The sequence below is a fragment of the Vanellus vanellus genome (genome assembly GCF_965231255.1).
Source record: "Vanellus vanellus genome assembly, chromosome: 9".
NCBI classification, from domain to species: Eukaryota; Metazoa; Chordata; class Aves; order Charadriiformes; family Charadriidae; genus Vanellus; species Vanellus vanellus.
This window is the reverse complement of record NC_138914.1, coordinates 15,985,807-16,010,445: the sequence shown is the minus strand read 5'-3', so window position 1 is coordinate 16,010,445 and position 24,639 is coordinate 15,985,807. Positions and strand designations below refer to the sequence as shown.

Below are 24,639 nucleotides of genomic sequence, written 5' to 3'. Positions count from 1 at the left end.
TCAGTGCTTTGGATGTCTTAATTATGTCATTTCATATTCTGAAACACACAAGGAAGACAAAGTATCTAACACTATCACTTCCACCACAGAGACAAAATAAAATATTTCGTAAATGGACATGAAGACACCTCATCATTTCAGATGGTATCTACAACCTTTTTGTTCAAATTCTGTTGTAATACAAAAATGAGAAACAAAACCTTTCAGCTCTCATTTTTCATCTCCTTATGCACATACAGTAAAAAGACTTTTACTGGGTATAGACACTACTAACCATTAAGATTCAAAAATAGAAAAAGAAGCTCTGGAAAAAAGTGTAAAGAAACAAAGAAAGGGGAAAACTATTATAATAATTAGAGTTGTGTGAAACTTGGCTGTTATGGTATGTACGGTTCATCCAAACCTTTTCTTTGGCTTTGGTTCATATCCCAAATGTTGCTTTGACTTCTGGGCTTAAAGGAAGCCAAAAACTCCAAGTGAAACGTTGCCAAATCCAACATATTTTTGCAGGTTTAGGGTCAAAACCATGCAAACCCACAGAGTTCCTCCTACCATCATAAATCAGCCTAAGTTTGCCAAAATAGTCTTTTCTGTTCTGCATAAGCTTTTTCACTACACTCTTCCCTGTAACATTTAAGCTTTTTGCCATCAGTACTGCATTTAGTAACATGATTACATAGCTTCATGTCTTAATGGCTTTCTTATTCTGTGACAATTGTAGTCTTTTTTTTAAATTATTCTTATGGATTTTATTTTTAAATACTATTCAGTTTTCTATGAGTTTGCAGGGAGACACAATCAAACAATCCTTGGTCTTGGAGTGGATGATGCTGAATTTCATTAAACTATTAAGTCTCTTTTCCAGGCCTTTTAAAAATATACCGCACAGATTCTTACAGGACTTTTGAAAAATATCATGACTTGTGAACTCATGAGGAATGACTTAATTTTACAAAAGGCACTTTGCCTCTTCACCAACATACTATGTTTAGCCATGTGCCCACTAATTTAACTTTTTTTAAAACAGTTTCACTTGATTTGTCCAATACAGATGTAGTATGCAGAAATAGTTTCCCTAAACTTACCTGGAACCCTTTTTAGAAACAGATGTCACATTAGCCACCTTCTAGTCCTCCAGTAAAAATGAAATTTTACGCAAGTTATACACTGAAGTTGTAGATTTACATATTTCACCTCTAATTTCCAAGAACTTTAGAATGAAAACTACTTGGTTCTGACAGCAACTGGACTGACCACAAGATCACCTTGCTTTGAACAACTGGTTGAGCTTGAAGGTCCCTTTGAGGTCCCTTTCAACATGAACTATCCTCTGATCCACTGATCCTATGATGATAGCACTGCTAATTTTGTTAACTGTTGTGTAATCTCTTCTACCGTAGCCTCACTCTGAGATAAATCTTCCAATACTTTGCCCATAAAAAGGAGTTCCAAAAGCAGAAACTACCCAACGTTCTCTTCTGTGAACACAGGAGGAAGAAATTTCTTTCATTTTTTTGACCTCATGACCTTATTTTCTGAAAGCACTCTTTATATGTCCTGATTATCTTTGGCTCTATAGATTCTCTGGCAGGCTTCTGCCTCCTGACACATTGGAAAATTACTAGTTTGAATGCATTTCATGACTTACTCCTTATTGTGCTTCATGCATTTCATGGTCTGCCTATTTGTGCTTTTTACATTTCACTTGCCAGGTTTTATGATTCTATTTTTCTCAATTGGACAAATTTCAGTTTTTTTGAAAGATGTTTTTTTGCTTTTGATAGCTTCCTTTATCCCGCTGTTTAACTATGCTGGTTTCCGTTTGGTCTTCCTGAAGTAGTTTTTGATAGGTGGTATCCATTTCCTCTGAGCCAATATAATTTTCTTTAAATAGCATTCATGATGCCTGTAAAGCTTTTACTCCTTTGCCTGTCCTTTTTAATAAACTTCCTTATTTTTGTGCAGTTTCCATTTTTAACTTTTTTTTTTTAAAACAAAGTGAAACTTGGTCCTTGTAATTCCAGCATGCATAGCGAGTCCAGGGAAAATATCAGCTGCTACAGCACCACTCTCAGTTCCCGGCTTTTAAACGAGGTTTCAATTTCATTTAATTTAATCAGCATAGGCTAATATTCAGTTTCTTCATTTGATTGAAAATACTACACAACTACAGAGAGTATGGTATCAGCAGTTAATATCAGCTGTAGTCACCACAGCTGTACCGCGTTTGACAACATAAGCTACATTTTGTTTGCTTTCCAGCTTTACCTCATGAATTGTGAAACTTCATTTACACCAAGAAAAAAAAAAAGAGAACTTTAAAGGTTCCCTAAATGGTGCATCTGTCAAGGATGTTGCAGTGGTTTATGAAGACGGAGAATGTGTTAACTGTTAATACCTATAGATCCACCGAAACAAAATTCCTTAGGTATTCAACACTGGGAATCAAGACATAAATATAAAGACATGATACTGCCAACATACATAAAGATATTTGGATCATTTAAAAGACAGGAACAATAAAGACGAGGCTTTTTGCTAATGTTGATGAAGTTTTTGACAAAACTACATGGCTGAGAAAGTGGCAGGCTCCTCAGGGACCTCACTGTTAGTGTGTGGTGGCGGGGGTTGCTTCTCACTGGCAGCCTCAGACACCAACTCCCCCCACCAGCTAGAGGCCCCTGAGCTTTGTCCCTGCCCTGATGCTGACCCAGCTCCAAGTCCCCTCTGTCACCTCCCTGTTCCCTGAAACAGCCCACTGACACCCCATGGTGAATAGGTCCCTTCACAGCCAGTGCTTTCAGAGCCCAGACCCCAGGGAGGCGGGAGGGTGGGGAAGGGTTGGGGTGGAGAGGCTGAGGGCACCAACAGGCCTTAATGGCCCTGACTGGCTTCCCCTGGGGCCTTGCCCCCCCCCCCTGCCTACAGGCCCCGGCCCTCCCTCTCACCTCAGCCCTGTGCCTGCTCCTACTCCCAGTCCTGCCTCCCGGATCCCCTCCACCTTCAGCAGCAGCTTGCTCGTTAACATGATCAGCATTAGCATCAAAATGTTTGTGCATGGTCCATGTGTCCCTGATTATGACCAGGAGTGCTACAGCAGGGTAATTCTGCACTGGGAAGCTGCGGAAATAAATATTCTTCAAATGTACTTTATAATGTCCTGGCTTTTCAAAGTACCACAGCAAAGTGAACGGGGAAATAATGATTCACAAGATCATCCAGGACAACAACTTTCCCATTTATCTTTTAAGAAACATTTTCAGGATTTGAGATAAATTATTTCATCTGACTGTCCAGTAGATAATTCAATATGAGTTTTAATTTAATAGGTATTTTATACATGTTTCAATTGGGTACGGAAAGAATGTAATTTGCAGTTGAAAACTGGAATAGAGCACCTTAGAGAGCAAAACACAAGTTAGCTTAATGTCAAGCAGCTAAGTATAGTTAATAATTCATATCCTACCACAATGGATTTAGTATACCTTCATCCAGATATCCCACGAACATATTTACAGCAAAATTGTCTAGGTAGGAAGCTATTAAGTCACATTTTATATGCTAGCTTTCTAGTACTCTTGCGATACGCTTACTTGCTATTTATAGAAAAGATACAGAAGAGGAGGAGTTTAAGATACCAGTTATCCTGCTTATAGCACTAAATATTTTAGTGTTAATCAGTTTCATAAGAAAAAAGTGAACAAAGCCATTAGGCGTAGAGGATCGAGGACTATGCTGAAGGGACAAGAACCAGACAGCAGCCTTGTAGCAGTCTTTTCTAATGTCTGCATTAAGAGAAGTAATAGTATTTGCTAGGACTTGGCAGCCAAATGCTCTTATAAAAGAACACCCAGACAGAGAAGCCAATCTTGACAAACCTTACAGCTGACTGCGGAAGGACTTTCTCACAAATTACAACTCCCATCAACAGATCAGATGTAAATGATGAATGACAATGGACTGTTTCCATTTGTACTTGGGATCTGCTTTCTCAATGACCTTTTAAGTTTATTTTTTGTCTGTACAGGGGTTTTTTAATTATTTTTCTCTTCATGTGAGAAATCTTTTTCTGACAAGGCAGTGGCAAAATTCCCATTAACTTTACCAGAGCCAGAAATTCACCCCATATGCAGGAAAACACAAAATTCTTTCTCCAAAACAAAAGGACTATAGCACTCATGTGACACACTGTTCACATTGTTATAATGTCCCTTTGAAGTTTAAAACAAAAAGGGGGAGGGGGGGATCACATACACCTGGCTTTTATCTTTGTCATAGCTTCTAGATGGATAAATTATGGCAGTTCTCGATATGACAAAGGTATGTGACAGCTAAAGAGTAGGTGTAAAACGCTTCTTTCATTATGCCAATATGCAACTGTGAAAAGAAACATGACTGGCTGATACTGAATAATATTGCTCGATAAAACTCCACTGCACTAAAGAATAATGCATTTTAAAAGCATTTCTAATTCATGTCACTAAAATATCAACAGAAATACAAAGAATAACTCAAGATGCCTTTTAGAAGGCGATATGAAAAAAATCTGCATTCTATGCAGATTTTTGGTGTTTAAGATTCAAAGTTAACATTTTAATGTTCATCTACATCAAACTAATATTCTCAATTAAGATCATTTTTTCCTACTGACAATTATGAAATGTGTCGTGGAAAAACCCTCCAATTTTATTAACACATTTATTTAGTGAAAACATCAGGACTTCAACAATATCCACAACCTATCAGGCTTTCTCCAAGTTATTTCTATGGAAGGAGTCTTTCTCAGAAACAGAAAGCTGAATAGACTGTTTCCCAAGGAAAAAGAGAAATGGAAAAATACAAACAGGAGTAGAGGATCAAAGAAATGCTTGTTAAAGCAGTAAGGACCCCAGCAGTAACTTGAAAGAACAGATAAACATCAGCCTTCTATAAAATTTAATGTACTGTACTCCAGTATTGTTTGTTGCTGAATTATCTTATCATCTTGATAATCTGGGTTTAAAAAAAAAAAAAAATACCACAACTGAATCCATTGTAAAAGAAATCTAAACCACAGATTGCAGTAGTCTCTTTCTTCACGTGCTGCTATTATTGATCATCCACAGAGAAGTGAGAGACTAGTAAAACTGCCTAGTTGCTGCAAAATAGTTAATGTGGTATGTGGTCTTCCTCATCTTTCATATGCTAAAGAACCATCTTCCAATCACTCACTGGACCAAAAAACTATATCAAATTCGTCAGCACTAAGTACCTCAATCAGTAGCGATTCATTAGCAAACATTTTTAGTATCATGAGTAACACACCACTTCAAAATCTTATCAGTTAACAGTTTGGACCAGTAAATGGAATACTGGATAGACTAAGACTAAGTCTATGCTTCTTAGTGGTGCCAGCCATCTGGGACACCTTGTCCATAACCTTTATTCCTTATGCCTCAGTTTCTTTCAACATGTTTGTTGTACCTCTTTCTGTAGAACACTTTGAGATCTATTAATAAAGCATGCTATGTCAGATGTGTGGTTTCTTAATTAAACACTAAAAGCCTTTATCTTTAGTCATAAACGAGTATTTTCTGACAGCCCATGCATACTGTTTTAACTTGCATGTGTTGCAAAACAGCTAGAAATCTGAAATATTAGCAATTTACTCTCATACCTCCATGGTTAAGAAGTCAATATCTGAATATGACTTTGCTCTAAGTGACTACAAATTTCAGTAGGTGCCAATATTTGTTTGTTTCTAATTGGGTTTAATCTGATCACACTGTATTTGTTTAAGTTAGAAGTGAAGCATAGAATCATAAAATGGTTTAGGCTGGAAAGGACCTTGAAGATCATTGAGTTCCAACCCCACTGCCATAGGCAGGGACACCTCCCACCAGACCAGGTTGCCCAAGACCACAGCCAACCTGGCCTTAAACACCTCCAGGGATGGGGCCTCAACAACCTCTCTGGGCAACCTGTTCCAGTGCCTTACCACCTTCAAAGGGAAAAACTTCTTCCTAATGTTTAATCTAAACCTGCCCTCTTCCAGTTTAAAGTCATTCCCCCTTGTCCTATCACTACATGCCCTAGTAAAAAGTCCTTCCCCAGCTCTCCTGTAGGCCCCCTTTAGGGACTGGAAGGCCACAATAAGATCTCCTCAGAGCCTTCTCTCCAGGCTGAACAGCCCCAACTCTCTCAGCCTCTCCTCATAGGAGAGGTGCTCCAGCCCTCGGACCATCCTCGTGGCTCTCCTCTGGACGCGCTCCAGCAGGTCCATGTCCTTATGCTGGGGACTCCAGAGCTGGATGCAGTACTCCAGGTGGGGTCTCACCAGAGTGGAGTAGAGGGGCAGAATCACCTCCTTTGACCTGCTGGCCACACTTCTTTTCATGCAGCCCAGGATACGGTTGGCCTTCTGGGCTGTGAGCGCACATTGCTGGCTCATGTTGAGCTTCTTGTCAATCAGCACCCCCAGGTCCTTCTCCTCAGGGCTGCTCTCCAGCCATTCCCCGCCGATCCTGGATTTGTGCTCGGGATTGCCCCGACCCACATGTAAGACCTTGCACTTGGCCTTTTTGAGCTGCATGAGGTTGGCTTGGGCCCACCTCTCCAGCCTGTCCAGGTCCCTTTGGATGGCATCCCTCCCCTCGAGCGTGACTACCTCGCCAAATAGCTTGGTGTCATCGGCAAACTTTCTGAGGGTGCACTCGACCCCACTGTCCATGTTGCCGACAAAGATGTTGAACAGTACAGGTCCCAGTACTGACCCCCGAGGAATGCCACTCGTCACTGCTCTCCACTTGGACATCGAGCTGTTGACCGCAACTCTTTGAGTGCAACAGTCCAGCCAGTTCTTTATCCACCGAGTGGTCCATTTGTCAAATCGATGTCTCTTCAATTTAGAGACAAGGATACTTTTTTAACTCCAAGATCAGCTTGTTTCAGCTTGAGATGTGAAAACTACCTCCCTTTTCCCTAACTTATCTATTCTACCATCACTAATTTTGCTCGCTAAATTCTGCCCAACTAAAACCAAACAATTCAAAAAAGGGATTGGCAAAGTATAACATTGAAATTTGGTCCCCAAATCTTCTAATGAAATCTATTGCATGAAAGCTTCTCAAAGCAAAGATGCATTTACAACAAATAATTTTAAGAAAATTTCCCAAGGTAGAAGTGTTCCAGACACAGTTTTGTAAAGAAGCACCTTAGAATCATAGAATAGCTTGAGTTGGGAGGGACCTTTAAAGGTCATCGAGTCCAACCCCCCTGCCATGAGCAGGGACATTTTCAACTAGATCAAGTTGCTCAGAGTCCCATCCAGCCTGACCTTGAATGTTTCCGGGGATGGGCCATCTACTACCTCTCTCCACCCTAATCATAAAAAATTTCTTCCTTATATCTAGTCTGAATCTACCCTCTTTTAGTTTACAAGCCATTACCCCTTGTCCTATCATAACGGGCCCTGGTAAAAAGTTTGACCTCATCTTTCTTGTCAGCCCTCTTCAAGTATTGAAAGGCTGCAGTAAGGTCTCCCCAGAGCATTTCCTTCTCCAGGCCGAACAACCCCAACTCTCTCAGCCCGTCCTCATAGGAGAGTTGTTTCATCCCTCTGACCATCTTTGTGGCCCTCCTCTGGACATGCTCCAACAGGTCCATGTCTTTCCTGTGCTGAGGGCTCCAGAGCTGGACTCCAGGTGGGGTCTCACCAGAGTGGAGTAGAGGGGAAGAATCACCTCCCTCGAACTGCTGGCCACGCTTCTTTTGATGCAGCCCAGGATGTGGTTGGCTTTCTGGGCTATGAGTGCACATTGCTGGCTCATGTCCAGCTTTTCATCCACCAGTATCCCCAAATCCTTCTCCTCAGGGCTGCTCTCAATCCATTCTCCACCCAGCCTGTATTGATACTGGGGGTTGCCCTGACCCAGGTGCAGTACCTTGCATTTGACCTTGTTGAATGTCATGAGGTTCACATGGGCCCACTTTGCAAGCTTGTCCAGGTCCCTCTGGATTGCATCTAGTCCCTCAGGCATGTCAGCTGCACCACTCATCTTGGTGTCATCTGCAAACTTGCTGAGTGCGATCAATCCCACTGTCTATGTCATTGATGAAGATATTAAACAGTACTGGTCCAGAAACAGACCCTTGACGGACAGCACTCATCACCAATCTCCATTTGTACATTGAACTGTTGATCACTACCCTCTGGATGTGACCATCCAACCAATTCCTTATCCACTGAGCAGTCCACCCATCAAATTCACCTCTCTCCAATTTAGAGAGAATGATGTTGTAGGGGACCATGTCAAAGGCCTTCACCTCCCTTCTCTTTCCAGTCTGTAACATGAGGTAGTCTCTAACTAATAGTGCATAAGGCTATTACTGAACACTTACAATGAGAGATAAGTGGTATAAACCTGGCTTATTAGAAACCAACCAAAATAATTCTGCTTAGGCTTACCTCAAGCAGAACTTTTGTTACTGACCAGATGTTTTAGTAAGAGGCTTGCATGCTATTCAAAATGATCTATGGAGAGTGACAAACAGCAACAGCTAGCACTGGTTACAAACAGGTAAATACAACAAGGCCAAGTTATGAAACTAGCTAGAAATCGGAGCCTCCACAAGGAGGTTTTTGAAAAACTTTTTATATTGTCATCCAACCTATCAAACTTCCAACAAAAAATGTTATAGCCCATGGATAAGCTACGAATATAACAAAGTATATAGAGATGCAGTTTGCATAGAATTTAGCTAATCAGCTGTATTTTTAGAACATGATTACTTATATATAGGAAAACAGCTTTCTTTTCTGAAAAATGGAAATAAAAAATGTAAAGGTAACATTTTTAAGCAATGCCTAAATTGGAAAATCTATGCTAATACAAACTTCCATTATACTGCTTTTATATTTACAGGGTTTTTAACAGGGTTAAAGCTCATATATTCATCTTATATTGAAGACAGCTATACAAATAGGGTCAGACATTTTATTGCAATTTCACTTTGCAGAATTTCAATCTAAATCATTGTTTTTGTCATTGATTATAATTTATGTAATATAGAGTGTTTAAATACATAAGTTAGTAAAATATTAGACGAGCTATAAGTCAATGTAAAAGTTAAAAATGAACTATACGTGGAATGCTATATTGGACAGTCATGTGCTGAAATACTAACATCTATTATAATGAGGTTATTGATGTAGAGTTGACATATGACTTGATTTGCAGATGCCCTACTGACTAACCTTTTGCAACTATATCTCAGTGTAAACCTGTGGTAATTATTGCTGGGTAGGGAGAGTTGGTTTAACTGAACTATTTCTTTTGATGCATGTTGAATGTGATTGCCCCCTGGAGACTACAGGAGTCCCACACGTGTGAGTTATTACATAAATATTGAAGGGGAGAAAAAAAGGTGTATCACAATAAATTTTTCCTGTTTCCTATTGTTGCAGTTTTGTTTTTTCCAACAAGATCTTTTTTTTTCCAGTGCCTTGCCATATACGCCCTTTTTAACTAACATAGCACTTATTAAAACACATAGTAGAAATAACTTATTTAATCTAGAAATAAAATACTTGTCAATAATCGCAGCTCACAGATTTCTAAATAATATATTAGAATATATAAATTTAACTTAGTTTGCAAATCAAGATATCCAGGTTTTATTCTTGGGTACTGAAGTCAGTGAATTATGATTACTTAGACAACACTGAAAAACATTATGTTTCTGACTTAACTGTAGAAACTGAGAAAGATGAGAAATTCAGTATTCGGACTTCTCGATATGTGATGCGCTAGAAGTCCTTGTAATAGTGCAAAGGTTGTATTAATGATTATATATCACGTTCTTTAATAGAGTGTACTTGCTTGAAAATCCAAAGGTAATAAATTGGGATAGTTCTAAGAATAAAATTCATGTTATTTTATACATACATATACTAATATAACATAATACTCTAGACAAAAGAAAGGACATGGCAACTACATACAACAGTTGCACTGATAATGTTTTACCCACTATTTTTTTTTTTTTATATTACAGCGTGTTAGAACAACATAGCACAGAACACTGAGTCACTTCTCAGCCTACCAAATATGACAAAGGAAACAAGATTTAAGAGACTGTGAGTCTAGTAGAAACTGATCTTCAAGTGAGATTTTCACAGATTGTCTATAGGGACATTTTATAACAAGAGTAGTTTTGGCTTCTGGGGATTACACTGCACAATGAAAACAAATGTCAAAGTAAATCCCCAAAGAAAAAAAAAACTTCTGGTATTGATAGTCAGACCTACCAATCAACCTTCCTGCCCTCTGTAGACTCTCAAATACTTTTCTTCATCTGAAACCTTTTAGAAATATTTTCTTCAACATAATCTTAAACTACTGGCTGAAGTTCAACACACGTTTCAGCAACACATATGGAATTTATCCACAGCTTACGGAACTTCCACAGGCCAAGGAAGGAAAATTCCTAAATGTCCATCCATATTTACAATCTGAATTTATATTTATATTATGTTAAAAATCTGAAGATAAGTACACTAGCTGTGTCTTCAATAGTATTACGTGTGTTTTAATTGATTAGTCTGATTTTTGTAAGTATGCACTTCTAATCTGGTAATCATCTTTTAATATATGGCACTACATCATCACAGGCTTATTTATTTTTTCTATTACTCACTGCCTGAGTCTCCATTCAAAATTTTTTTTATATAAATTGGTCACATAAAAGATAGTTTATTAAGTCCTACTTTTTCAAAATGTCTATTAAAAATCTATGTTCGGCTACATGAAAAGGACTGCTTTAGGAAAATGCAATTCCTGCCTTTTTCCAAGATATTCACAAGAGAAAAAAGGTTCTCTGAACTGTGTGAAGTTTATAATAAGCTGTACATTTTGCTGAAGGCTGGACATTTTTGAAGTTGTAGTTATTAGCTACACTCTATATTGGCAAAATCCAGCTATAATTAGAGAAGCAAAGAAATGCCAAAGGAAGTACTGATGAACGTATCGCTAATGCACACAACTGTGTAATCTACTGTGCCAGGTTCTCTACATTTGCTAGTATATAACTCTTGCTTTATGGGGTAAAACTATTTGATATGTACACGAACACTAATTTTCTTACAAATTGATCAAACTTCAGCTTAACCACTCAAAGATGAAACTTTACAGTCCCCAAGGAACCTATAGCTTGAGAAGAGAAGCATATAAGAACGTATTTTAGTTTTCAAACAATAAATTGAAGAGAATTCTGTAGATGTGCTACAGAAAACTAGCAAAAAATCTTGACATATTTCTTCATATGTTAGTTCATTAATGTAACAGACTATATATGGAGAACTTGGCCAAAAATTCCAAAAATTGCTCACTTGCACTTGGAATCAACTCACTTATTAAAAAGTATTTGCAACAGCTTGAAAAAGCGTATCCAGTAGAAAAATTTACCATTTAGTGTGAAACTTTGGAAGTAAGCTTGTTGTCAAAAATATTTCTGCATGGGCTACAATATTAAATAGGACATCTACAACACAAGACCATCATAGTCTTCTGTCTTAAATATCAGGTGCATCATTAAGCTTCTGCTTTAATTGTAGAAAAGTTCTGGTAAAATAAGTTTTTAACTCACTACAATCATAACAGAAATAAGTTTCTATTCGGTATTTTCCACAAACAAGTCCATGGGAGCTTTAAAGGGAGAACTTCATTCTTGCTGTAGCTTACCCCACCTTCTGAATTTGTCACAGAACTGGTTCCAAACCCAATGATTCTTTATTAACTTACAGAAAGTCTGAAAGACTTGTTGCAGTTGCCTCTTACACAGACTTGCTAAAACTCAGCTTTGGTTTCAAAATATTCGTATCTGATAGCAGAAATCTTATCAAGAGGTAAAAGCTTCACAAGCATTGCAACCTTTCTTGCCTTTGTACATATTTCCAAAAGTCTATCTCCATCATATCTCATCTGTGTGTTCTGATTGCTCATAATATCGAGAAAGTCATCTATTTCCCCTTATCCTCTGCCCACAGCTGAATGAGAGGTAGGGAGCAATTCTACTTATCAGAGCTAGACCACAATGTGTGTTTCACGCATGCACATTGTGGAAATCAGAGAGAAATGGGGTAAGAGGCAGAATCCCAACCTTATCTCCATCTTCCCCCAAAATGACCAGTCTTCTGAAGACAGAAACATACAGAAACTCCTAAACACTCAGAATTATGAAAGCCTTCCAGAGAGGCAATAGGTCCGGCTTCAGATGCGTGATTAAAGTAGAAATCACTTTTAATACAATAACTCGTGATTTTAACCTCTTAAAAGGGTGAGTTTTCTCACTTCGTATGTATTTTAGCACTAATAAACACAAAGCTGTATGTTTATGCAATGAATTCTCTCCTGCCTTATGTCAGCTACGTACACTAATGCCTGTCTGCATAACAGTCACGACTGTTTCCTCTGTCTCTAAACTGATTACACGGCTCTGTTCATTTTTATTTGCAAGACTTCACCTCATTCCCTAGCTTCCTCTTTTTATTAATATTATAGTTTCAAAGTTTTTGAGACAATGCAGTAGGAAATACACTGCATCAAGAGAAAAAATATAATAAATTAATGTCAGGTATACTCCTTGTTTAGGCCATGCTTCTATTTTATTTTAAAAGACACAGACATAACGTATAGTATCATGCTGTGTCTTCAGTATATTTTGTACCTCTAGAACTACTTTGGAGATGAAAATTATATGCTGAGGCACAGAGTGAAAAATAAAGAAACAAATCCAAGTTTCAGTATTCACGCTGACTAGCAGTGAAATCGCTTAGGAGCTATTTTCAGTGGGTAAGATATCACAGTAGCGAGTAAGATACCACATTCACATGGCAAGAATCAGACAGCACATTAACTATGCAGTTCTTATATCTCTCTTGATAGGACTTTCTCCTGATCATGTTTTATTCATTACCTACGACTAAATTTCCAGCCAGTGTGAAACTATTGAAAAACTAGATTTCTTGCCTTGCCTCAGTATGTCCAGTGACAAACCAAGGCTGACATGCTGGACTCTGTTTAAAAAGCGAGATATGTATACCTGGAAAATGTACGTGTGTACACAATCTGTTTCACAGTACTTCAGGCTTAGAGCATTGATCAAGCTGCCTGTATATGATACTTGAAATCAGTGAGAATTATACATTGTATACTCAGAAACATTTTTTTTAGTGAAATATCTTTTCAGCATGTGGATTTCTGCCCCAAAAACGTCCAGCCTACCTAAAAGAGGATTGTGACAAATAACCCAACCATTTAAAACATTAGGAGAGTCAAAAAACTTTTCCAGCAGGTAAACCAGAAGAAAAGGCAGAAACACACAGAAGCCATGTAGATCAGAACAGAATAGGGTATTAAACTTTTCCACTTTGTTCCCAGGCTCATCCCTGCACCTCTCTCATGACATGTTTGCTTCAGACAGTTTGAACAAAATTTTCACAGAGAAGTGTTTCTGGACTTTGTGCAGATATGATTCTATAAGATTCAATTCACTTCTTAAATTGATACTTTACATTTATTAAAAGTATAATCAGACAAAAGCATATATTTCCCTTGAGCCTATGTGATGAGACATATGGGAATATTATTACATGCACATTCTTATTGTTTACTCTAGAGAAAAGAAAGGCCTTTGTTGTTGTTATTACAGCAGGTTTCAAAATCAGAATCAAAACCAAACCCACTCAAGTTCTCAATGTTATGCCAATGTTTTCTTTCTCAATTCTATTGAGGTAACAGTGTTACTGGAACAAACATGTTCCATACAAGAATCAAGAAAAACATATCTTAGGAAATAAACACATCTCACATCTATAACATTTCAAGATCCTGCAAAGAGATTTGAGGAATTATGCACAACTTTATGACATAATGCCTGTATATTTCTTAGCTCAGCATTCCTCAAAAAGGCTTATCTTTTTAAGACAGACAAAAAAGAGAGAAAAATGAAGGCACATTAGATACACCATTCTCAAAAAATTTCATGATAAAGTGTTCAAGGGCCAGCTCTCCTGCTGTGATGCTTTATGTAATATATGATCATCACGTTTGGCAAGATTTGCACTGGTCTGCCCTTGATTTGTGGAAGGAAAAAGCAGAAAACCTCACAACTATTCTTCATTCCCAAGAATTAATCTGAAGTCTGCTCCCTGATGTTTCCAATTTTACAGTGATCCAAATAACCCCCCAAAACCACACCTGACGCATCACTCACAATTATAGCTGAGGGAGACCAACGTGAATTCCCTCCCCAGGCATCCCAGGGCACTCTCCATTACAGCAGTGGCCCTGCAGTGCTGTGAGATGGGCCATCAGAGGCTCAAATTTGACCTGCAAGAACTGATGCTAGGATACGGACCAGCTTTGAGAGGCTTTTATCTGAAAAGATAGTGAAAAGTGTCACAAATGCACATGATGCTACAAGCCCCAGGAACTATTACATACTATTGAAGCTTCAAAGAAACTACAGGCTTCTGAACTTCTTCAAACCTTCAAACCAGCAAGTGGACAGCTGAATGGGCAGAGCTTCAGCGCCTACCTGAGCTGTACAAAACGGATGGCACTTCAACTGATTGCTTCAGTTTGCCCTTAACCACTCCCTGAGTGGTCCACGGACAATTATACTTTCTTGTTACACCTTTTCCAGTACTTCTGCAAAAGGGATTGAGACTTGGCTGGAGTAAATGTAATTCCACTAGTCTAACTGCTCTTCAATTCCCAGCTGAGCTTATCACAGCTAGCCAACAAATACAATCGTTTCATCAGGCCAGAGAATTTTGGATATACTTTACCCTAACAGCTCAATAGATCATTAACAATGTAACAAGTACGCTATAGACACAAGCACTATAAATGCCTATAAACATAGGATGTATCTACTAAATATAGTAGAAGATATTATAAACAGTAACAAGAAAAGGTGGTCAGATCCCCATAGTTTACTAAGATATTAATTCAATACTTAAATGCCAATTAATAAAGAATGATCAAGTAATTTACTCTGTCAGATTATTCATTATCCCAATTTGAATTCTGTATATCACATCACTAGGAGAACTTCAGTTTATATTTTGCTTCCTGAGGAAAGTATTGTACCCTTGGGTTGATAGGAAAGAAAAGAATTTTACCTATACATACTGCATTATACATATCCTTTTGAACACATGAATAAATAAGTTTAAATCTAGAACATTCACAAATGTAGCTTCATATGCGGACCTGCAGAAAGCAGGTGTGTTCCATCCCTGCACCCAGACATTTATGGCTACACGTTACAGGAGTAAACATTTATCTTATACCAAATACATGAAATAGAATATGAACAGGTACAAAAGCCTCAAATTAAAATCACCCTGAAATAACAAGCCATACAGGTCAATCAAAATCATAACTGCATTCACCAGTGCACTCGATCATTTTTTTTAAAAGGAAACACTTGCATTTTAAGATATGCTTGCTTTTTTAACAATGCCACGGAGGAGAAGGGGTTTTTCGTAAACAGCTCATATGAAAAAATTTCCTTTGTATACTAAGGCTAATTGACTGGAGCTTTAGAGTTTGTTTGGCTTTATAACCAGTCAACCACCTACTTATCAGATTCATATAAGAACAAGATTTGATGTTCTCACCTAATATTTGTAACTTCCTTACACATACAAAACAAATTAACCATACCAGAGAAAAACTTTAAATGGAAATACTCTCCTATCAGCAGAATAAATGCACATCAGAGTCATGTTACCTCCACTACTCAATGTCAAACTATTTGCTTTACTTGCAAGGTTCACTATGGCATTTACATAGAACAATTAAAAGCTCCCCAAATCTTGCAATGACAGGGAAACCTCAAGCTCTCAATATGTGAAGCAGAGACATGTCTCCATTAGATGTAGAAGTAGTATCATGAGCTTTTACTGGAACAATGAATTTTGTGATTCATTTTCAAAAGCAAACCCTAAGGAACTTCCACAGAAAATAACAATTCCTTTACCTCACAAGAACAAAAGAAAAAAAAAAAAAGCCCCAGGTACTACCACTACCCTATTTTCCTTAATCTTATGAAAGAAGCAATCATACAAGGACACGTTATCGAGCCCATTTTAGAAAGGGTCCCTTGAAGGTATCTGTCTCCTGTACCAGCTAGACCAAAGCAACTCTGTATCTAAATTTGCCGGGGAAGGAAAAAGCTGCCCGACGTTCATCCAGTTTGGCTGCTTTTCTCCATCCCTCTCCATTCACTTTGTTTCTTTAGGGATTTACTTGAACACGTGGTAGTGCTGGAGAGTCAAGCTTCTATTTGCAACTGCACACCTCCAGGTATTTTATGGCTCAATCTTGTAAAGTCAAACAAGCCATTTTCATTCAGCTGGATTTGCCTCTTCCATGACCCATGCAGTGACAGCCCGTCTAATTCACTAAAGAAGCAAACCACAATGAGAGAACACATCCAGCCCTGCGTGAACACAACAGTCAACATTAAGAAAGTCATAGGAAGAAATAAGCCAAGGAAATGAGGAAACATTTTAGTCATGGGAACTATAACAACTAGTCACGGAAGCAAACTGATGAGAGCAGCAGATTGCCCATTTTGCTTATGCCCGAGAAGGCAGGATCAGCTGTACCAGCACGCCAGCAGCACAGACAGCCAACACTCACTTCCTCCTGTTCTTGCAACTGCTGGAGGATGAGCTGGGGAACGCAAAGCACCTACTGACAGGCAGAAGCAGCTGGGATCTTCTCTTTTTCACTTTCCCAGCAGCTCGGCAAGAGTAGGATGGGCCACAACACATACACACATACATTACTGAAAGTAATATGTTGAAGTACCCAATATTAAAATATTAACATTTTAAGGCCTAGTAACAGAGAAGTAACAGTTCTTAGCTAACTGGTTTTCATAAACTGCTCATAGTGTGTAAATGTTTTATAGCAAGTGAACAGCACAGAAGAGCTATACACTAGACAAGGTTTTTTCTTTCTAAATTCAGGCTATTCAGCCGTGCTACTTCCATTTGGTAGACCCATTCTCATCACATGACTTGAAAGCTCCAAGTATAGCAGTTAACATCAAAAACCGTAGGAATGACTTGTGTTCTCTAGTGACCACACCACTCTGACAGATTTCCAAAACAATACTGAAAAATAAAGCTCTAATATATTCTCTTTAGTGAAGCACATTAATTATAAGTAGCTGCTTAACACTAAAATTTAATTTTGATGTATCATATTGTCAGACCAAATACTTCACAAGGTTTTAGTACTGTATCATGTGCAATAATAATCAGTACGTAACAACCAAGGTTATAAAGTATACATAACACTACACCGATGCATAAATAATGTATCATTTCCTGAACTTGATTCTGACATAGAGTTTCACCAACACAAACCTGAAGAGAGGTGTGCTGTTAATTTCTCCATTTTCCATATAGGAATACATGAGTACCTTATGAAGCATGTGAGGGTCAAATTCCATCTATTGGAAATTTTGCAGAAACCCATTATATTAACCAGATCAAGGCAAAATTAATATTTTGCACTGTAAATTAGACTTGCCTATAAACACTGGGTGTGGAGACATTGATGTTCTTGACGGAAATCAGTACGTCTCTTCATAGTTTTTCATGGTCAGATCTCAGAGGATAATTTTTAAGTCAAGCATCAAACTTGTTTTGTGGCCTTTAATACAAATTCCCTAGTATGTATCATTTAATGTATCATTTAATCAGATCAGCTAATTATCTTTCAAATCTCAATGCCTGAACTCAATAACTTCAAAACTGTAGAAATTCTCCTGGAATAAGGTTCAAAGTCTATCTTAAATAAAAAAAGAGATATAGGACAACCATTTCTTTCCAACTCTAAGAAAAAAGATGCTGATGTAACTGTGCAGTAATGATTATAAGAGATCTGTCAAATGAGACAGCTACAGCTTTCTCCAATGGTCCCCTATGGTATATCTAAGTATGTAAGATAAAAATGATCTTTGGTGAGGATTCTAGATTCACTGTTACCCTGTTAGACAATCAATCCTTACCCTTTTAACCCACTACATATGCATGTACAGAGTGTTAAGAAGATCAAATCACACTCATTAAATGATTTGAGTATGCAACCAGATGATGATATCCTTGCTGATACAGAATTTCACTCCCAGACAATGGAATTTAATGTGAAGAGCTACATCTAGAAACATGAACAGGAATGGGCTCATGGGTCTCAAATGGCATTGCATTCAATCTCCGCACTGGAACTCATGGCAGAATTTTGGTTATACAATGCTCTTGAAAAACTGAACTGTATTTTACAGAGCTAATCACCCAGATATGCTCAGTTCAAAAAAAAAAAAGAAAAATCACAGCACACTACTATTTGATAGTCAAACATGCCGAACATTTGTAACCACACTAATATAACCTCGCTATGGTTTGGGATATCATGCTGTGAATAGCACAGAAATAGAATCCAGAAAAAATAATTATCCTTCTATTTTCTGACTCTGTTCAAAACAAGCTATAACGACCTACTTGATTTTAAATAAGTAAAATACAGCCCTTGTGAGGAAAGAGCTTCAAATTCTATTGTTTTTTCCTCACCATAAATAGTAAATATTTCACTCATGCAACTGAAGTCAGTAGTGCATCCTCTGTTAGAAAAGGAGAGAGCCATCAGCTCTTTGTGGTTAGAGATACATTACACACCCTGTAAGACATACAGTGAAACATAAGTGTAATTTCTTTGATGGTTTTAAAACAAAATTGAAAAATAAACTCACTTGTAAATGCTGAGAGTTGTCAGTCATATTGTCCTCTCTCCTACGAACTTCTTCCAGCAACTGTGCATTCTTCTTTTTCTCCATTTGCTGATTGTGCTTCAGATTGGCAACCTTCTTGTTTTGGTCCTTCATATGTCTAAGAATTGTATACACATATGCACTGGTGTTAATGACTGCAATCACTTCTTTTTCTCTATAAATTGACTTGTGACTATGACATTGATTCTCCAACAGATACAAGTATTCCAAGTATCAGATGTAAACAATACAACTTCACCTTGTTTTCAAGTTGGCATATCAAGCCAGCTTTAATACCACCAGATTATACAATGGTAAGGCAATTATTCGGGCCACCAAGACTTTGTTCTGTTTTATCATTTGCTCACAAATATGCATGTTCTAAGCACTACGCAGAAAAATTGTTGTTATAACAGAGGGAGATTATCCAACAATCCTTACATACTCAGTCAGTTTGGGAACAATTTTAATTGGTGCTTTAAGTAGCATTAATTTCAAAGGAAGCAGAAGGCCAAGGTGATGACTAATGTATGTTGTGAAATTCTATTTTTGAAAACCTGGACTATAAATACAACATTTCTGAGGATTAAAGTGTGACGGGGTAGAAGGTCAGGTCATAAATATGCCATGAGGAATAAGGGATACCTTTACAAATAGCTTTATGCATAACAAAACCATTAAATTTCTACCTTTTTTAATAATGAGACTTCTTTCTACAGAAGACTATCAACAAATAGATTTATTAGTAACTTCTAATGAAAATGAAACAGTCTACCACTGTTACCTATTTTCTTTTGTTAAGACTGTACTCAAGTAAAAAAAAAATAAATTTAAATTTTTTCAAGGTTTAATTATCTTTTGCTGTGGATCTTACTCATTAAGTTACCAGAAGCTTTCCTGATTCTGATACTTAGCATACACCCTTTTAAGAAAGAAGGCAAGCTAATTTTGCCTGGTAGGCACTGAAAAAATATCCTTCCAGTAATGCTTTCTACCTGCTTGGATTCTTAGATATTATTTTCCCGACTTTCATTGACTTTGAGGAATTTGCTCCCTTTTATGTATATAAAAATAAAGTCATGTGCAAATTCCTAATGAGATCTAGACACTAATCCTATTTTGGGAAATGAAGAGAATATTATTCAATGCCCAAAAGGATCACTGAAAACGTCTCCGTTGCTTCCACATTAGAACTTTCAGTGAAAAAAAATAAAGTTAGAGAACACATTTCTTGCACTGATTTTATTATGCTAAAGAAGCTAGGTCATTTTATATTTCCTTCTATCAATGGTTTCTTTGTCCTACCACTGTTTTTTTCACTACTTATTTATTCTGAAAAATTAATAACGAATCTCTAATCAATAAATGTGGACACAGTATTACAAATACTTAGAAGACACTCCATATACAAGTTTGTAGGTACAGTACAGAACAGAAAAGCTAATCTATTATTACTAAAAAAAAAAGTAACTTCAGCTTCCCTAGAAGAATAAAAGTGGGTACAACTAATTCAAATAAAAATCTTCACTTTTTAAAATAATCTACATCAAACTCACAGATAGTTTTTTTCAAAAGGACAAGTATAAACTCCTCTATTTGAAAAACACATTTATCCTGTAGTTGTGTTCAAGAGTTTGCATCAGCCTGTTAAGGCACAAAAAGATAGATTAGCCTAACTGATCATCTGTTTCCAGCATTTGTCTTTTGTATTAATTTTTTAATGTTAGAAATAAAATTTGTGAAGACTGTACATACCATAAAGATAACAAGACATCGTTACCAGGAAATAGAACAGTTTCAGAAAAAAAAATATCAAAACCCATCCTTTTGAAATTTATATTAGTACAATGATTTCTCTATTACACAAAACAGTGCTTGGAAGATGAACAGCTGAGCTTCCCCAGGTGGAACCAACTCTAGTCAGGAGTTAGAATTTTGCAGTGCTAGAGACTTTGAGATCTTAGCCTGTATCTTCCTTAAATATTCTCAAGTATTTTTTATAGTACCCAGATACAGTTCTAATAAACTATACACCTAAGGGTCTTTCCCCTTTAGACATACCTTTAACAAAATGACAAAACTCCTAGGAAACACCTTTTTCCCAGCTGAAAGAGACCACCAGTACAGCACTACAGCTGTCTTTTGGTAGATTTTTGCCATCATGTTTAAATCCCCAAATTAAGTTCACTTGAGAACAAAAAAATACACTACATGATGGTCAGACCTGCCTACAAACCTGCCTACATGAGACCTACCTCAATAGGCCTGGGAGCATAGCATAAATCACCAGCATTTTTTCATAGTGTTGTAAGAAAGGTTAATTTTCTAAAAAACACAAGAGTCTGCCACAGCTAACGAGTAATAAAGCAAGCAACACGATAGTGCAAAAAACAGCGGGAATATTTCTGTCAAAGTTACACTGACGGATTAATAAAAAAACAACCAGAAATTGCCTGTTTCAGTTTAAACTTGTTTCTAGGTCTTGAAGAATATGATGGGTTTAGCTATTGAGCTGTCTATTTTTTTACTAAATTTCCTGAACAATTTGAGAGTGATGCCTTTTGTCTTTCTAAATCAAGTATTCAAATATATGTTAGATGCTCTATGCAGCTCCAAGTGAAAATTAGTTCTCTTTCATGGGTCCATGTTGCATAATTGTAAGCATAGACCTAATCAGCATAAAATGAAAATGACTTTCACAACTTCATATATGAAGGTGGTATTTGGCAGAAATTTTGGCGGTGTATTATGACTTTGTGCTGTTAAAATATAAAATGGTTTTCAATCTAATGCTGAGTAAATGATAAATTAATTTCTATTTAATCTCTGTAAGAACTTCAATTTTATGCCAATGCTAACTGCTTCTTTCATCACCCTTCCCCTCTCACAACTTCCCATTTCAATTTCTGGCAAATGCCACACTGAAAAGTAGAACACGGTAAAGCTGCAAAGGAAAACATCTGGTGCCTGTGATATGCAAAATCTTGAAGAGAAGGAAATAAAAGAAAGCTGTGTCATAGCCTCTCTTTCTTCCACAACTAACTACATGCTTATGGAAATGAAAAGAAAATGCTACAGTTAAAAAGCCTAGCCGAGTAGTTTTCTTTTAGGCCTGCATTAAAGATACAGGAGAAGTTCAGTAGAGGAAATAAATGAAAGAACACATTCCCCACCATTTTTTTTTTAATAGCAAATACATCAAATATAAACCTTGATTCAGTATATTTTTTGAGTATGCTTCCTCTGGTATTTTTTCGCATGTCCCTGTTTCTAAAATGCTTTTGAATAAAAAAGATTAGGATAAGTAAAGATTATGCATGAGAAATAGAAAAAAATATTTGGGAACAGTTCACAATCAGCACAAAATATCATATGCCGTTGCCATATAGGATACAAAATATCCACACTAGTTTACTAGTAGCTATGCTGTTATGCATAGCTGAGTCTACATTATTCTTTATCATGAGGCATTAGTTTTATGCGTTCTGCTACACTCTTTCAATTTAAAGCTATAAGACCACAAAATTCATTAGACAGAATAAAATAAATAAAACATTACTGTTTAAGGTATACGTCTTCAGAATCTGAAATGTATGCTTCAGGGGTCTGGGCAGTAGAATTGATCTTACTATCAATCACGTGTTAACCATATTCTGGTACTAACATATATACAAAAGCATTATTTGTTTGATAGTCTAACTGCCCCAAAGCAGTGAGATGAAATCCACAACTTTCCAATTTTCCACAGTGTTAATAGTTAATTTTGAAGTTGGGTATCTATTATCTTATAGTGAGCTAAATTCTTTAATCACTGAGCTAGGCATTACAGTCATCTCAAACTAGTTATTACAGAATACTATGCTGTGTTTGTAATTTTCGAACCTTCACATAACTGGAAAGCCAGTCTTCAAACCAGTTCTAAAGCGCCCAAGCCCAGAGCACACTGAAGTGGTGCCAAGACCACATTTGGCTTAAAGAAATGATGTTCTGAGCTCATAACATTTAAGAAGGAAAAAAGCAGTCTAAAAAGCAGCATGGATGACTAGCACCTTACACAGATGCTTAATCTTGGCCAAACATTAAAATGGCCGGTTATTGACACTTTTTCAGATAACAAATTTAAATTTCTGTTTGTATTCCCATGGTTATAGCCAGTCAGCAACTGTCATAAAACATCTAGCAGCTTCATCTACGGACAAAAAAAGAATTCGGAGTGGAGCTAGGCTGTCTTAATAACAGCTTCAGAATGTAAGCACATCTTGAATAGTTTTAAAAAATAAATAGTTACAAACTGAAGGACTTCATAGGCATCTCCCATTCGACCATTCAATATAGAGAAGTAGCGTCCAGCAAACACCCATGCCACATAAATACTAGATGACAATGATATTGGAGGTTAATAAAGAAGAGATGAACACCAGATATAAGAAAAGAATCTAAATAAAATTTGGTTCTTCTAGTACATTAGACATTGTTTCTTTCCTATTGAAGAGAAAAAGATTATATATACTTCTTTAGAAACTACCTTACTGTACATTACACTGAGTTCATGAATTTTTTTAAACCTAGATCAAGCCCTTGATCTGAACTATAAATACACAATAGACTGTAGCTATGCTACTCCATGAAAAATTGGCCAGTCATAATTCCCCGTTCCTCTTCCTGAATCTTCCTGACCTGGAGTGATTTTCTATAATCTTTTTCAACACATAGAATGGACCACAGCCATCAATTTATACCTCAAGTGGGCAGTAGACTTAAAATTAGGTATCTAAACCATAGCAATGCCCACATCTGTTTTCCTCAATATCCAACGACTTTTTCAGAAAAATGCCCCTAGACCACCAACACAGAAATCAATAGACTGTAGCAGCTCTGATGTCTGATGCTGCTGAAGAACCATTAAACTATGACTTCTAAAAATTTAGGTCTACTTAGAATATCATAGATCTGAAGAAAACAGGTGAAGGGAAAAGTCAAAAAATTCTTATACAGCCCTATAGCTTTGTCTCTTATGAAGTCCGGACCAAAAAACCTAGAGCCCCTTGATCTTACTGTGCAAATAATAAGATGCCCTGATATCAATTACACTAGCCCTTCATTCTATCTAATTTTTTTAAATTGAAATGTCTTTTTAAGAAATAGACATCAGTGTCATGGAGACCCAGACCCTTGATGAGCAGAAAGACAAATATCAAAACAGTAGTAGCACTTGCTAGTATGAATATCACTAATTGCAATGACCACATTTAACCATGTTCCTTTGCGGTTTTTTTTCTCGTTCATCTGGAATAGCACACAAATTGATCTCATCGTTCTAACTACAGTGCATATAAATCCTTCAGTCCAACTTTTTAGGACAAATATTAACATTTAGTTTCTGCATATATGTGAGTATCTTTCAGGCTGCATTTTACAGTACCGCGTAACTGTTGTCTAAACTCCAATGCTTTCACCTCTGATAGTTATAGAAAATCACACTATTTCATTAAATTCCCACCTTTAATTAGCCACCTGGGTACCTTGGCCAAAAAGTCAGTAATGTCAGCCAAAACTAAGTGTTACGTGGTTAATATAGCCTTCGCTCTATTTCATAAAGATTTTTTTTTCCTCAAAGCATTCAAAAAATGCAGACGTGTAAAATACTCCCGAGAGCAAAATCTGTAACATTTTCTAATGGAATATGTTTCTGTAATAATTTTCATCACATTAAACAGCATTACAATAGGACCAGCTGTCTGAAAGTCAATCAAAAAATTCTCCAGTATGCTAGGAACCTGTACTCCTCAGGAAATAAAAAAAAAAAAA

General features: G+C 37.0%; 1 protein-coding gene across 1 annotated transcript in view; it reads right to left on the bottom strand.

Annotated features, from left to right (window-relative positions):
- Positions 1-24,639, bottom strand: part of ERC2 (ELKS/RAB6-interacting/CAST family member 2) — a gene marked incomplete at both ends in the record, with an annotated part of 454,823 nt that overhangs the window by 196,480 nt on the left and 233,704 nt on the right. Inside the window, one exon of the mRNA XM_082487881.1 lies at positions 18,814-18,949. Within this exon, the coding sequence (XP_082344007.1) occupies positions 18,814-18,949 (136 nt within the window). The remainder of the gene's footprint in view (positions 1-18,813; positions 18,950-24,639) is intronic.